Source organism: Symsagittifera roscoffensis, chromosome 3 (assembly GCF_963678635.1).
Source record: "Symsagittifera roscoffensis chromosome 3, txSymRosc1.1, whole genome shotgun sequence".
Taxonomy (NCBI): Eukaryota; Metazoa; Xenacoelomorpha; order Acoela; family Convolutidae; genus Symsagittifera; species Symsagittifera roscoffensis.
Genome location: NC_087064.1, coordinates 78821540 through 78836734, shown reverse-complemented (window position 1 = coordinate 78836734; position 15195 = coordinate 78821540). Strand labels below are relative to the sequence as shown.

General features: G+C 33.9%; 1 protein-coding gene across 1 annotated transcript in view; it reads right to left on the bottom strand.

The window, feature by feature from the left end:
* LOC134842886 (clustered mitochondria protein homolog) overlaps positions 1 to 15195 on the bottom strand; it is a 62614-nt gene that overhangs the window by 19354 nt on the left and 28065 nt on the right. The window contains exons 9-10 of the mRNA XM_063859394.1: positions 14989 to 15122; positions 7254 to 7663 (exon numbers count right to left, since the gene is read on the bottom strand). Of these exons, the coding sequence (XP_063715464.1) occupies positions 7254 to 7663; positions 14989 to 15122 (544 nt within the window). The remainder of the gene's footprint in view (positions 1 to 7253; positions 7664 to 14988; positions 15123 to 15195) is intronic.

Below are 15195 nucleotides of genomic sequence, written 5' to 3'. Positions count from 1 at the left end.
GAAACATGAAATACATCGCTTCTATCTAGAGAAACTAGTTGTTGACGTTTAGTTTTCAGCTTTCCTAACACTAAGAGTAGAAACTAATTAAAAAAAAATTCAGTCTGAAAAAAAATCAGGAGCTTCATATTATTTGCGAAACAAAGATAAAAACACAGGAAAACAGTTTTCAAAAAACCGGATTCAAAAAAATTAAAAAATGAATCAAAAACGGAAAAACCACTACTGAATAACCTATAGATTGTAGGCAGATAAAATCAACGAAAAGATTGCAAACGCAAAATTAAGCTTAAAGTTTCAGCCGAAAAGTCGATAAAGAAAAATTGAAACTGAAAAAAAACACGGATATAGCTAGATATTGCAACCTCTTTAGAGAATAAACTTTACAATAAAACTTGCATATCGTTTATTTGTGTTCTAACATGATCATCCTGCGGCATCTTTCGAGTTTTACTAAGCAACAATGGATTTATAATTGGAATGTACGCAGATACCAATGTACGCAGATAATGGAATGCACCCAGATAAAATCAAAGAAAAGATAGCAAACGCAAAAATAAGCTTAAAGTTTCTGCCGAAAAATCGAAAAAGAAAAATTGAAACTAAAAAAAAAAACAACACAGATATAGCTCGATATTGAAACCTCTTTGGAGTATAAACTTTACAATAAAACTTGCATATCGCTTATTTGTGCTCTAACATGATCATCCTGCGGTATCTTTGGAGTTTTCTTAAGCAACAATGGATTTATGATTGGAATGTACGCAGATACCAATGTACGCAGATAATGGAATGCACCCAGATAAAATCAAAGAAAAGATAGCAAACGCAAAAATAAGCTTAAAGTTTCTGCCGAAAAATCGAAAAAGAAAAATTGAAACTATAAAAAAAAACAACACAGATATAGCTAGATATTGAAACCTCTTTGGAGTATAAACTTTACAATAAAACTTGCATATCGCTTATTTGTGCTCTAACATGATCATCCTGCGGTATCTTCCGAGTTTTCATAGTAACAATGGATTTATGATTGGAATGTACGCAGATACCAATGTATGCAGATAATGGAATGCACCCAGATGAAATCAAAGAAAAGATGGCAAACGCAAAAATAAGCTTAAAGTTTCTGCCGAAATATCGAAAAAGAAAAATTGAAAGTAAAAAAAACAACACAGATATAGCTCGATATTGAAACCTCTTTGGAGTATAAACTTTAAAATAAAACTTGCATATCGCTTATTTGAGCTCTAACATGATCATCCTGCGGTATCTTTGGAGTTTTCCTAAGCAACAATGGATTTATGATTGGAATGTACGCAGATACCAATGTACGCAGATAATGGAATGCACCCAGATAAAATCAAAGAAAAGATAGCAAAAGCAAAAATAAGCTGAAAGTTTCTGCCGAAAAATCGAAAAAGAAAAACTGAAACTAAAAAAAAACAACACAGATATAGCTAGATATTGAAAACTCTTTGGAGTATAAACTTCACAATAAAACTTGCATATCACTTATTTGTGCTCTAACATGATCATCCTGCGGTATCTTTCGAGTTTTCCTAAGCAACAATGGATTTATAATTGGAATGTACGCAGATACCAATGTACGCAGATAATGGAATGCACCCAGATAAAATCAAAGAAAAGATAGCAAAAGCAAAAATAAGCTGAAAGTTTCTGCCGAAAAATCGAAAAAGAAAAACTGAAACTAAAAAAAAAACAACACAGATATAGCTAGATATTGAAAACTCTTTGGAGTATAAACTTTACAATAAAACTTGCATATCACTTATTTGTGCTCTAACATGATCATCCTGCGGTATCTTTCGAGTTTTCCTAAGCAACAATGGATTTATGATTGGAATGTACGCAGATACCAATGGACGCAGATAATGGAATGCACCCAGATAAAATCAAAGAAAAGATAGCAAACGCAAAAATAAGCTTAAAGTTTCTGCCGAAAAATCGAAAAAGAAAAATTGAAACTTAAAAAAAAACAACACAGATATAGCTCGATATTGAAACCTCTTTGGAGTATAAACTTTACAATAAAACTTGCATATCGCTTATTTGTGCTCTAACATGATCATCCTGCGGTATCTTTGGAGTTTTCCTAAGCAACAATGGATTTATGATTGGAATGTACGCAGATACCAATGTACGCAGATAATGGAATGCACCCAGATAAAATCAAAGAAAAGATAGCAAACGCAAAAATAAGCTTAAAGTTTCTGCCGAAAAATCGAAAAAGAAAAACTGAAACTAAAAAAAAACAACACAGATATAGCTAGATATTGAAACCTCTTTGGAGTATAAACTTTACAATAAAACTTGCATATCACTTATTTGAGCTCTAACATGATCATCCTGCGGTATCTTTGGAGTTTTCCTAAGCAACAATGGATTTATGAGTGGAATGTACGCAGATACCAATGTACGCAGATAATGGAATGCACCCAGATAAAATCAAAGAAAAGATAGCAAAAGCAAAAATAAGCTGAAAGTTTCTGCCGAAAAATCGAAAAAGAAAAACTGAAACTAAAAAAAAAACAACACAGATATAGCTAGATATTGAAAACTCTTTGGAGTATAAACTTTACAATAAAACTTGCATATTACTTATTTGTGCTCTAACATGATCATCCTGCGGTATCTTTCGAGTTTTCCTAAGCAACAATGGATTTATGATTGGAATGTACGCAGATACCAATGGACGCAGATAATGGAATGCACCCAGATAAAATCAAACAAAAGATAGCAAACGCAAAAATAAGCTTAAAGTTTCTGCCGAAAAATCGAAAAAGAAAAATTGAAACTAAAAAAAAAACAACACAGATATAGCTCGATATTGAAACCTCTTTGGAGTATAAACTTTACAATAAAACTTGCATATCTCTTATTTGTGCTCTAACATGATCATCCTGCGGTATCTTTGGAGTTTTCCTAAGCAACAATGGATTTATGATTGGAATGTACGCAGATACCAATGTACGCAGATAATGGAATGCACCCAGATAAAATCAAAGAAAAGATAGCAAACGCAAAAATAAGCTTAAAGTTTCTGCCGAAAAATCGAAAAAGAAAAATTGAAACTATAAAAAAACAACACAGATATAGCTAGATATTGAAACCTCTTTGGAGTATAAACTTTACAATAAAACTTGCATATCGCTTATTTGTGCTCTAACATGATCATCCTGCGGTATCTTCCGAGTTTTCCTAAGTAACAATGGATTTATGATTGGAATGTACGCAGATACCAATGTATGCAGATAATGGAATGCACCCAGATGAAATCAAAGAAAAGATGGCAAACGCAAAAATAAGCTTAAAGTTTCTGCCGAAATATCGAAGAAGAAAAATTGAAAGTAAAAAAACAACACAGATATAGCTCGATATTGAAACCTCTTTGGAGTATAAACTTTACAATAAAACTTGCATATCGTTTATTTGAGCTCTAACATGATCATCCTGCGGTATCTTTGGAGTTTTCCTAAGCAACAATTGATTTATGATTGGAATGTACGCAGATACCAATGTACGCAGATAATGTAATGCACCCAGATAAAATCAAAGAAAAGATAGCAAACGCAAAAATAAGCTGAAAGTTTCTGCCGAAAAATCGAAAAAGAAAAACTGAAACTAAAAAAAAACAACACAGATATAGCTAGATATTGAAACCTCTTTGGAGTATAAACTTTACAATAAAACTTGCATATCACTTATTTGTGCTCTAACATGATCATCCTGCGGTATCTTTCGAGTTTTTCTAAGCAACAATGGATTTATGATTGGAATGTACGCAGATACCAATGTACGCAGATAATGGAATGCACCCAGATAAAATCAATGAAAAGATAGCAAACGCAAAAATAAGCTTAAAGTTACTGCCGAAAAATCGAAAAAGAAAAATTGAAACAAAAAAACAACAACACAGATATAGCTAGATATTGAAACCTCTTTGGAGTATAAACTTTACAATAAAACTTGCATATCACTTATTTGTGCTCTAACATGATCATCCTGCGGTGTCTTTCGTTTTTTCCCAAACAACAATAGATTTATAAAATTTTTGATAAGCCTAAGAATTTGGCTCGGTCTTTATATTGAGTACAATCAACGGATTGAGAAATGACAAAGTAACTATTTTGGGGTGGAAAAACATAGTTGACTAATTTCGAAGATTATTAAATTCTTTATGTCTTTGCTGCAAGATAGTTAGTTTTTGCATGAGCAGGGCTACTCCAAGTTTTTCAATTGTCTGGCATTAACGGCTAGGACATAGCAAGATTAAGAAGCGTTTATGTCCAAGCAGTTGATGCCAGACAGTTGGAAAACTTTCAGTTGCCCTATTGATGCAAAAAGTAACTATCTGGCAGCAAAGACATAATAAACTTCATAATCGTCGAAAATAGTCGACTTTGTTTTTTGACGCAAAAAATAGTAACTTTGAAGCGCTCAAAAAAACAGTTTGGACCTTAAAAAACGTCCAAACTTTTGAAAATCAGAATTAGATAGGTAGCCCTTATAAAAAAACTTAAGAAGCCCCAAACAACACAGAATAATATTGAAAAAAAAAAAACAGTAAAAAGACTGACTCGTTTTTTTGAATGAATCAGAAGAAAACAAAAGATGGCTTTATAGCTCTTTGAATTTCTGAATATTTGTTCTGACACAGTATCGTTAAAACAATCCAGTTTCAGAAAATTGAATCAATATGTCAACTTTTTATTTCGCTGGGAAACCTGATAACTAAAATCTATTTTCATTAGAAGTCGATCAAGTTTTCGTCACTTTTACATTTTTGCTGTTAGATAGGGTAGTTTGCCTTCCTTTTACCAAAGAAAATGCAGTGAACTTCAAAAGAAATCAGAAGTCAACAGCGAAAAGCTCAAATTAAGCGTGGACAAATTTTAAGCCTTTTTCCTAAAAAAATCATTAAAAAAAATCACCAAGACCTATATAAGAATATTCACTACGTCCAGGACTCCTTTTATCAAAAAAATGATACAAAAAATGACAATGTATAAAATAAAATTGTAGCCAAAGACAGCTGGAAAAGAGTCAATTAACTCAGGTTAACATGAAAAAAACTAACTTGTTTATTTTTGAAAACGTATGCGTCGAATTTCAAAGAAAAAATATGGGGCCTTACAGCTCTTTGATTATCATGAACAATTTATGGTTGAACTTTTTGATGAAGTTGAGCGAATTTGAGAAAACTGAGTCAATAGGTAATTTTTTACTTCGCTGGGAAATCTGGATATTACAATTCACTTTCGAAACTCGAAGTCGATCACGTTTTTGTGACCCTTACACTTTTTTTGTTCGAGTTTGCCTTCCTTTGAAAAAAAAAATAAAAAGCAAAACTTTCATGAAAAAAAAAACAATCATCACCGCCATTATAAGAGTCTTCACTATGTTCATCGACTCTCTATCAATTCACTCCTTATGCTCAACACAAGCCATTAACTTAATTTACGCAAAGGGAAAGCACACCTCTACATCATTTGGGATACAACGCAAGTATAGCATTGAAAGCAAGCGAATAAAAACTGAGACAAAAAATAAGTCGACAAAAAAGCATGAAAAATGGTTGTGGAAAAACGAGAAGTCTAACTCAGAAACGCTGTTCAGAACCGCCAACACCATCATTAAACACAAAGGTGGAGCAAAACTTCGGATACAAATAAAACAATGCATTACAAGATAATGATTAGAAAAAAAGAAGGAAGTCAGTTTTTAAAACATTAAGCTGAAACGATTACTTGAAAAAAGTTGAAAACTATATTTAAAAAATTATACCTTTGTCTCGGATGAAGTGCAAAAATTTTTTTTATCTCAAAATCTTAAAAACCCTTTTCTCATGAAAAGCGCAAAAGCATTGAAGTCTAGTTCATAAAACCATGTAACATAAGCTGGCTCAGCCGATTTAACATAAACCGAACCTGTTTAAGCGAAACAAAAAATGTATTAAAAATCAAAGTTGGTAAATTTACAAACAATTGAACAACTTTCACTTAGTAAAAACCGTCTGCATCAAAAATTAAAAACCCAAGCTTTGAGTAAAAAATTGCTAGATAACCGTACCAGATAAAATAAATTGCCCATAAAAAACGGAAAATCAGCCGACAGAAATTAGGACGAAAGCGTTAATCCGAAAAAAATCAATATATTCAACATATTTGATAGTTTTAATTACTACCTCAAAAAAATAAGAGAACTTACAGTTTAAATTTTCAAAAAAAATTAGCATGTCAGATTAACAGCAAGTTAGCAGAACTGAGCATGGGAAAAAGTCTAGTTCCCGATTACAAGTCACTTGCTCTCGCAAACGAAATAAGCTTTAGCATTTACCGAGCGGTAAATTAGTCAATACACGGGTAGACGCCCATTGAGCCTATTAGACCATAAAAACATGTTGTCATAAAAGAAACCGATTGAGTTTCAAAACCCTACAGGTTTACATTTAAAGAGATAACAAATTTCTGCCTTTCTAAAGACCCAATATAAATTGACTTAGCCGATACATTATAAACCGAAACCAATTTAAATTTAAAAAAATTTCATTTAAAAATCGAACTGTTATAATGTCAAAATAACAGAAATACTGTCAAATATTATTCAAATCCGGAAAAAAAATCCATGCTTTGGACACCACTTCGACAAAAATAAGCAGACAAACGACACTGACAATTCATTTTTACAAGAAAAAAAAACTGCTTCATACATGCTGAGAAAGAACGAAGTCTGACTGGACACACACCCAAGACCTTAGGGTGCGAAGGCAACCGCGTTACCTCAAGTTCTTAATTGGAAAAAAAATCTGGTTCACGATTACAAGACACTTGATCTCGTAAGTGCTATAGAAAAATTACAAAGCTATTATAGTAGCTAAAAGTAGCCACCAATGACGCAGCTATCTATAAATGCTAATAAATCTAAAGGTATGCAGCAAAAATAACCCAAAATAAAAATAGTGCTAAGTGCGGCGTTGAACCTCCGACAAGTAGCTTAGGCAGCTCACGACCCAACAACGCTTGACAAACAGCAAACACTAGCCACCAAAAAAGCAGAGAACAGATGCTATGCAATTTCCAGTGGTACAGATTGTGGTTATAGCAAAAGTTCCACCAAATGAGGACTAAGACTCATACAATCTCGCTTATTTAGAAAAAAAACTATTGTCTAATGGGTTTACATTGTTTTAGGACAAAGAATGTGATTTGCTTCAGTAGAGCTATCGGTGTTACTTTTTTTGTTCTGCTGTTGTCCGAAGAGTGTGTTGTTGTTTGTGGTCTGATGGTTAGATTTGAACAGGATTCTAGAATATTCCTCCTCCTCGGCCAGCACTAGCAGCTTGGGCTCCTTGTAGGCTCCCACTAGACAATTCAAAAAGAGCGCCACTCCGTCCGAGAGAAAGTGCGATTGCACGCTCTGCATGTAACGCTTGAACACGTGCTTAGCGCTTCTGCACAACAGCTCCATGGCTACCACTCTCTGCAGCAGGTCCAGACTGGCAATGATGGAATCCTCGTTGGGCATTTGGGAGTCGTGTTTCTCCTTCTGCGTCTCACATACAGTCACTATGTGCGAAAGATAGCGCATATTAATGCCACGCGAGTGTAAAGCGTCTGTCAGCTGCATTGAGTCCACCGGCACACTGAAACAACTCATTTCTCACGTTTCTTCATTGACAATCTTTCTGTTGCACACAAACTTTTAAGGAACACTACCTGCACTTAAGCGAATCACTTGCGATACACAAAAAAAACTATTAACACAAAATGAAAACCATTTTAGGCAATAGCAAAAAATAAAAAAAATAAAAAACATAATTTTTTTTCAGTTCAAGAATTTGCAGATAAAGATAAAATTAGCCGTATGTCTTATCAATTTTATCTTTAACAGGAGATTCTCAAGGAATTGAAAAAGTTTGCTTATTCTTAAGACATTATTATAGAGGTTAAGCGAAACCTCGCACCACTTGCCAAACAACACTAGCCGACAGATAATTAGACAGAGACCACAAAGCTAAAAAAAAATCGGAAAGAATGTCTTTTTAGATCTACAAAGTTTGCATATGTTTGTCTCGATTTGTATTGAACAATTAGCCAAGACAACTGAACGTGGAGTTAGAATCCGAAGAGTCTTACCAGGTGGTTGAAGAACGATAGTACGTGACACAGAGGCGAAACGGAGCTTCGAAACACTTGCGGTGCAACAAAAACATAGAAAGTCAAAACAAAATTTAAAAAGTTGAAAAAAAAGGTCTAGCAAAATTTATAATTTTTCGATATGTCTCGTTAGAAATTCATTTCAGGAAAATTCCCAGAAATTTGAATATTAAAATAGCAACGGAACAAAACTAACAAAGAGTCACAAGTCGACAATCTTTCAGCAGACACGAGTAGATGCGAAAAAAATATGATTACATGAAAAATCCCACCTGAAACTACAATAAACAACACTTGCACTGTGCAACTAAAATGAAACTTGCTTACAGCTTAAGCAAAATCAGTAATGTAGAAACTAACCCGACAACCTTTGAGCAGATACCAGTTGAGCCGAAAAAAATAATTTTATGAAAATTTTCAAACAAATCTTTCAATATCTCCCCTGATACTAGAGTGAACAACACTTGCATTTGCAATGAAGGTAGCTTACAGCACAAGCAAGATCCATGATGAGACAACTTTGTAGACAAAATTTGAACAGAAAAATGAAAGTCAGACAATTCAATTTTTATCATATTGTTTTTTCAATTGCATCCAATTCACGGCCGAGACACGAAACCCAGAACATAGGATGCAAAGGCAACGGCGTTACCTCTAGGCCAATTGAGAACAAACTGAAAGTTGTTACGGCTTAAAATTAAACACATAGAGGCGAAGAAGTACCACAAAAATAGCATTGCAAGCTAGCAGACAGAAAGGAAAGCAGAGCCAATAAGTGCAAAGAAAACGGAACAATTTCGGAGAAACCAAAACTGAAACTTCGAAATGTTGTCTGGAATGATGTTTATTTGCGGAAAACGCGTCCAGAATCACATTCGATAGCGTCGACAACTCAAAAATAATTATCGAGCGAAAATAAATTTGTCATGAACAACTTTGATATCAATTCTATTCCGAGACTTTCAACGTTTCGTCTGATCCACAGGAAAGCATTCAAATGATGGTTCCCTCAAAGGACCCAAAATTAGTTTAGTAAGCCGATAAAAGATCAACCGAAATCAGTTCGGCCGAAAAAATTTTTTAAAGCGGAAAAAAGTTTAAAAAAGAAAATATACGAAACCAAGGTTTGTAGGATTACAAATTGCAGGAATAAATAAAAACAAAGAAAACTGCATACAGCAAACAATTCTAAGATGTGCCAACAAAGCTGAACAACATCAGCAGCCAAATAATAGGACGACAATTTTTTTTCAAACGGAATAATTACCGTTTGAAAAAAAAAACAGGTCATGATTCGAAACCAGGACCTTTGCTGCCTTAGGCGTATCAGATAGCTCCAGACTTAGATTGCCGGAGACGCTTAAAAAATTGAATTCAATTTGAACCAAGATATCAAGTGGTTCTGTTCAACAAGTTGTTAGACCGAAAACTGACACCCGTTCAGCCAAACAAAAAAAAACCCACTAACCCTTTTTATCGCCCCCACTCAAAACACACGCGCATAATAAAGTTTTATTGCTCATCAATATAACGTTACTGAGCCGAATAAACATAAACCAAAACCTTTTAATCCAAATAAATAGAAAAACGAATTTAAAAATCTGAAAACTTAACACAGAGAAGAAACGGAGCATCGCATCTCTTGAAATAAAAAAAGCCCCACTTGAGATAAAAAAAAGCCCCAGATTCATGAAAGCCCACATGACAAAAAACCACACGGACTCACAATGCGAAAATCGTAAAAAGTTTACTCCGTAATACTGGCATTAAGTAAATTTAAAATGATCTTTGAAAATCAAGAACAAATTAGACTCGGCACTTTTTGATAAAAATAGCCAAAATTGAGAAAACAGTATCAATAGGTATCTTATGTACTCCGCTTGGAAATCAGCGAATTAAACTCCAATTTCGAAACCTTCGCTCACGTGACCGTTCCACTTTTGATATTTGATAGAGGAGTTTGCCTTCCTTTTAACAAAAGAAAACAGCTGAACTTAGAACGAAATCAAAATTCAAACCGCGAAAAAAAATCAAATTTTATCGGGAACAAATTTATACTTTTTCCTGAAAAAACACCAAAACGTATAGAAGATAACCTGGAGACAATTATATCTAAGATAAGTTTGGAAAATTTTAGACCAAACTCTAGGAACTAATTTTAGACAAGACGCCAATTATTACTTTATTACAGATAGATAACGCAATAAAAGAAGATGAACACAAAAAAAGCTTCAATAATCTCAAATCAAAACACTAAAAAACTCAAAACTAAAATTCAGCACAAATGCTTGGAACACAATTACCTGCATTATAACCGGAAGAGATTGAAAGAGCTAATTAACAGTTTTGATACCAGAACTTGATGAAATACTAAAGAAAGATGGTCAACAGATTCGGAGTGTTTGATAAGCTAGTTGTTAACCCGAAACATAGCCAATCGAAGATTGGAAAAAGTAATGAACGAAAGTAAACATAAAAAACATGAATTTCTCGAAAAAAGCTCAACTTTCGAAATTCAAAGAAAAAATAGATGCCTTTTAAGTTCTTTGAATTTCTAGAACAATTTATGATTGGTGCTTTTTTTACTAACATGCACCCAACTTGAGAAAACTGTATCAATAGGTAAAGTTTTTATTCCGCTGGGAAATCTTAAAACTAAATTCCACTTTCGGAACTAGAAATCTTTTATGTTTTTTGCGCCATTTCCACGTTCGTATTTGGAGTGTGCTGTTTACGTCACTTTCAGCAGATGAATTTCAATTGAACTCAAAAAGTCCATTATACCTAAGTGCATACAAAATTTTAAGACTTTTTCCTGAAAAAAAAACAAAAAAAAAACCAGTAAGACCAATATAAGAGTCTTCACTACGTTCATTATTCTTAATAAGCTGAAACTATCCCGCGAAGCAATTTGAAAAAAACAAGTACATACACTTTTGTAATCACAAGATCGCAGATAGAGGCGAAGCGACGCTTCGCGCCACATGCGATTCATAACAAACATAGCTTGGCAAGCTAGCCCACAAAAAATGATCCTGAAATCAAAAAACAATGAAAAAACTAGAAGCTGCAATTGGCTCTAAAAAGCAAAGAAAACGCTAAATTAAATTTTGAAAATTCCACTTTCGAAACTAGAAATCTTTCATGTTTTTTTGCGCCATTTCCACGTTCGTACTTGGAGTGTGCTTTTTACGTCACTTTCAGCAGATGAACTTCAATTGAACTCAAAAAGTCCATTATACCTAAGTGAATCAAATTTTAAGACTTTTTCCTGAAAAAAAAAACAAAAAAAAACAGTAATACCAATATAAGAGTCTTCACTACGTTCATTATTCTTAATAAGCTGAAACTATCAAGCGAAGCAATTTGAAAAAATAAGTACATACACTTTTGTAATCACACGATTGCAGATAGAGGCGAAGCGACTCTTCGCGCCACTTGCGATTCATAACAAACATGGCTTGGCAAGCTAGCCCACAAAAAATGATCCGGAAATCAAAAAACAATGAAAAAACTAGAAAAAGCAAAGAAAATGCAAAATTAAATTTTGAAAATTAAACTTTCACCATGAGCCAGAATCCATCCCCCAACCTGGAGATTAAGACTCTCAAGTACTCGCATGTGGGCTAAGTGCTATTTAGTTGGTCAAAATGAATACTTTTTTCCGAGTTAGATTGGAAAAATGTGAACTTGTATGATAAAAAAAGCTCGCATTGTTGGAATAGAATAGGTATTTCAAATGCAGACATTCTCAAAATATGTCTATGGCTCCAATCTTTCGACCGAGGCATCCCGGAAATGAGTATTGTGAATGAGGTTGCTCACGGGGAAGAGTATATTAACCGATTCTAATACTCTTGATCCTAAAAAAAAAGAAATCTTATTTAACAAAAAACATTTAAAAAAATCAAATTTTAAGTGTTATGTGTTAAATTCCTAGACACTTTGAGCCTAATTACTTTCGAGCAACTTCACCTCAAATCGTCATTTTAACACAGAGGCGAAGCAGTACAAAAACAAGAACACGACCAAAAATTAGCTCTATCATGTGAACTAGGAAAAGTAGAAATAGGCCTCAAATTAGCAAAAACTCGGCTACGTGTCGGATTCGAATCTGCGACCTAGCAAGTTTGAGTCTCACGCACGAAAAGAGTAATGAACGCAATGAAACTGAAACAAAAACTGACTTGTTTTTTTTTCAAAAATCTTCCTGAAGAACTTTTGAATTTCGAAGAAAAAATAGATAGCCTTAAAGCTCTTTGAATTTCAAGAACAATTTATGATAGACACTTTTTTGTTAAAATTAATCCAATTTGCGAAAACTAGATCAATAGGCAAAACTTTATTTCACTGGGATATCTGATAATTAATTTCCATTTTCGAAATTAGAAGTCCATCACATTTTTCGTGACCTTTACATTTTTGCTGTTCGATAAAGATTTTGCTTTCCTTTTAACAATGGAAATGCACTGAACTTAAAAAGAAATCACAAGTCAAACCGCGAAAAATCAAAATTGAGCATGAACAAATTTTGAAATCACATCAGGAACTAACGTTGGTGCAGCTAACGTTGGTAAAAAAAAGAGTACTGACCTAATAATTATCCTTTCACAAGCTTGCTTTTGTAAAACAGGACCAATTGATGTGTCAGCTTTGTCTGAAAATCTAGACTCAGCTGAAAACCTAGTACGTAATTCGATGGAATTATTACACGCGACAGTTGCTCATGGCAAGAGTAATAAGGGACGTAAAAGGAGATTAAGCTCTTTTTGCTTCTCCACAGCAGAAAAACAGAATTAAAAAAAATTACTCAAAATTGAAAAAAGATTTCGTTTTTTTTTTCGTGTCATTTATTCGGCATTTGAATTTAAGAAAATTTTATTCGTTCGAAAACTACTGTGCCGAATAAACGACACGAAAAAAAAAACAAAATCTTTTTTCAAGTTTGAGTTATTTTTTTTAATTATGTTTTTCTGCTGTGGAGAAGCAAAAAGAGAGCTTTTACGTCCCTTATTACTCTTGCTCGAAGGAATAAAATTTTCTTAAATTCAACTTTGCTTCACATTGAAATCTTAGAGAAAGCCGTATGCACAAAAATTTCCAAGCACCTGTTCTTTCGATTGATCCCTTCATCTCAGATTTGGTGTTGTAATTTTCGATAGAATGCACCGAAAAACGGTCTAAAAAACTAGAGCGTATCTACTTAAGCATTAGAAAAATCCTACTCAGTTTTTCCGATAAAAACCTTTTATCTCATATTTCGCAGGGTCTCATATTTCAAGAAAGAGTTTCTAAAAAACGAGCAAAATTTCAAGAGTAATTTTTTTAAGGCGATGACTTTTTTTATCAAAAACTTTGGACGATACACGTTGTGCAGCAAATATTTATAAAATCTGTTTATTTGATGAACACAAAACCTCAGGTTTTCAGGTTTTGCTGAGTAGTTTTCCAGAAGAAATAAAAAAATTCCATAAAAAACTTCAAGAATTTTGACATTTTCTAGGACCAATATCATCTTTACCAAAAAAGGGTGTAGCAGTGTAAGCAGGGGAGATTCCCAGAACACTCTCTTTCGATTGAAATTTAAATCTCAGATTAATCATGGTTTTCGAGAAAAGGAATAAAAATCCAAAAAAATTGGACAGAAGTTCGCACCACTGAAACTTTCGAAAGTCTAAGGCAAAACATCTATCCTCGGGAAAAAATCTCAAGAAATCTCAGGAGAACACGACAAAAAGCAGCTCTATACAATGCAATAAAAAAAATTATAAATAAGCCTCAAATTATTAAATAATCGCCTACCTCTGAGATTCGAACCTGTGACCTAGAGATTAAGAGGCTAATACGCTAACCACTCAGCCACGGAATCTTAATATGCAACAAACACTAGAAACAAATAAAGCACAGAACAGATGCTATAGAATTTCGAAAGCTACAGTCAAATTTCCAAATACGTGAACACTTTTAATGAACACTTTTATTTGCGAGTTTGGTTAGAAAAAAAGGGGGCTCGTAATAATACACTAGACTGATCGCTTCGCATTTTTTTGCCTCAGGCGGTCCCACCTTAAGAAGGCAGATGACACTGGGACTCCTCCCATTACTTGAAAACCTCGAAATAGTAAAAATTTTGCGATATGTCGGATTCGAGCCTGCGACCTCGAGCTTTGGATTCTCACATTTTTTCATATGTGCTTTGGTCTCTTGAAAGTTAGCTAACAATGGCAACAAATGATGCAGCTATGTATGCTACAAAATTACCAATGTAATGCAGCAAAAAATGCCACAAAATATGAACAAAACTTGACTTTAGGTGTCTTTGAACATCCGACATGTAGATTAGGAGTCTCACGTTCTTCCAAATGTGCTACGGTCGGTTACAGATCGGCGAACACAATCCACAAATAAAGCAGAAAACAGATGCTGTGAGAAGCTACAGATCGTGATTATTAAAAAGCTATTTTATTTGCGAGTTGGCTTGAAAAAAAAGTAGAGTCATATTAATACACTACGCTCACTATTCGTTAGTGTAATAAAAAAAAATCCCATATATTTTCATAATACCTGTTTTTTTTTATCAAACACGAAGTAGCCACCAATAAACCAGATACAAAAATATGCTGCTATTGAGGAAAAGTTATCAGATATAAAAATTCGAAGGAGCCACCTAATAATGAGCAATTTTAGTTTGCGACTTAAGTAGGAAAAAAGTGAATACCGTAATGTCACAGAAAGCTTCGCTTTGTAATAAAGTGGGGAGGCAGCACAAGGATATGGTCATTAGAACCGTAGAGTAGAGAAGTAGACTGACTTGGATATGTCCTGCATGCAATCCTTGACGAAGGAGGGAATCATGAAGTTGAGTAGAAACTTGCACGCGTCCTTGATAACCACCCTCTCTTCCTCCAATCTCCTCCGAAAATGCTGCGGAATTCGAGAGGACACCTAACACATTTACTCATTCATATATTACTACATTCCAGATTTGCTTTTTCGCGATTAGTACAATACAATCTTA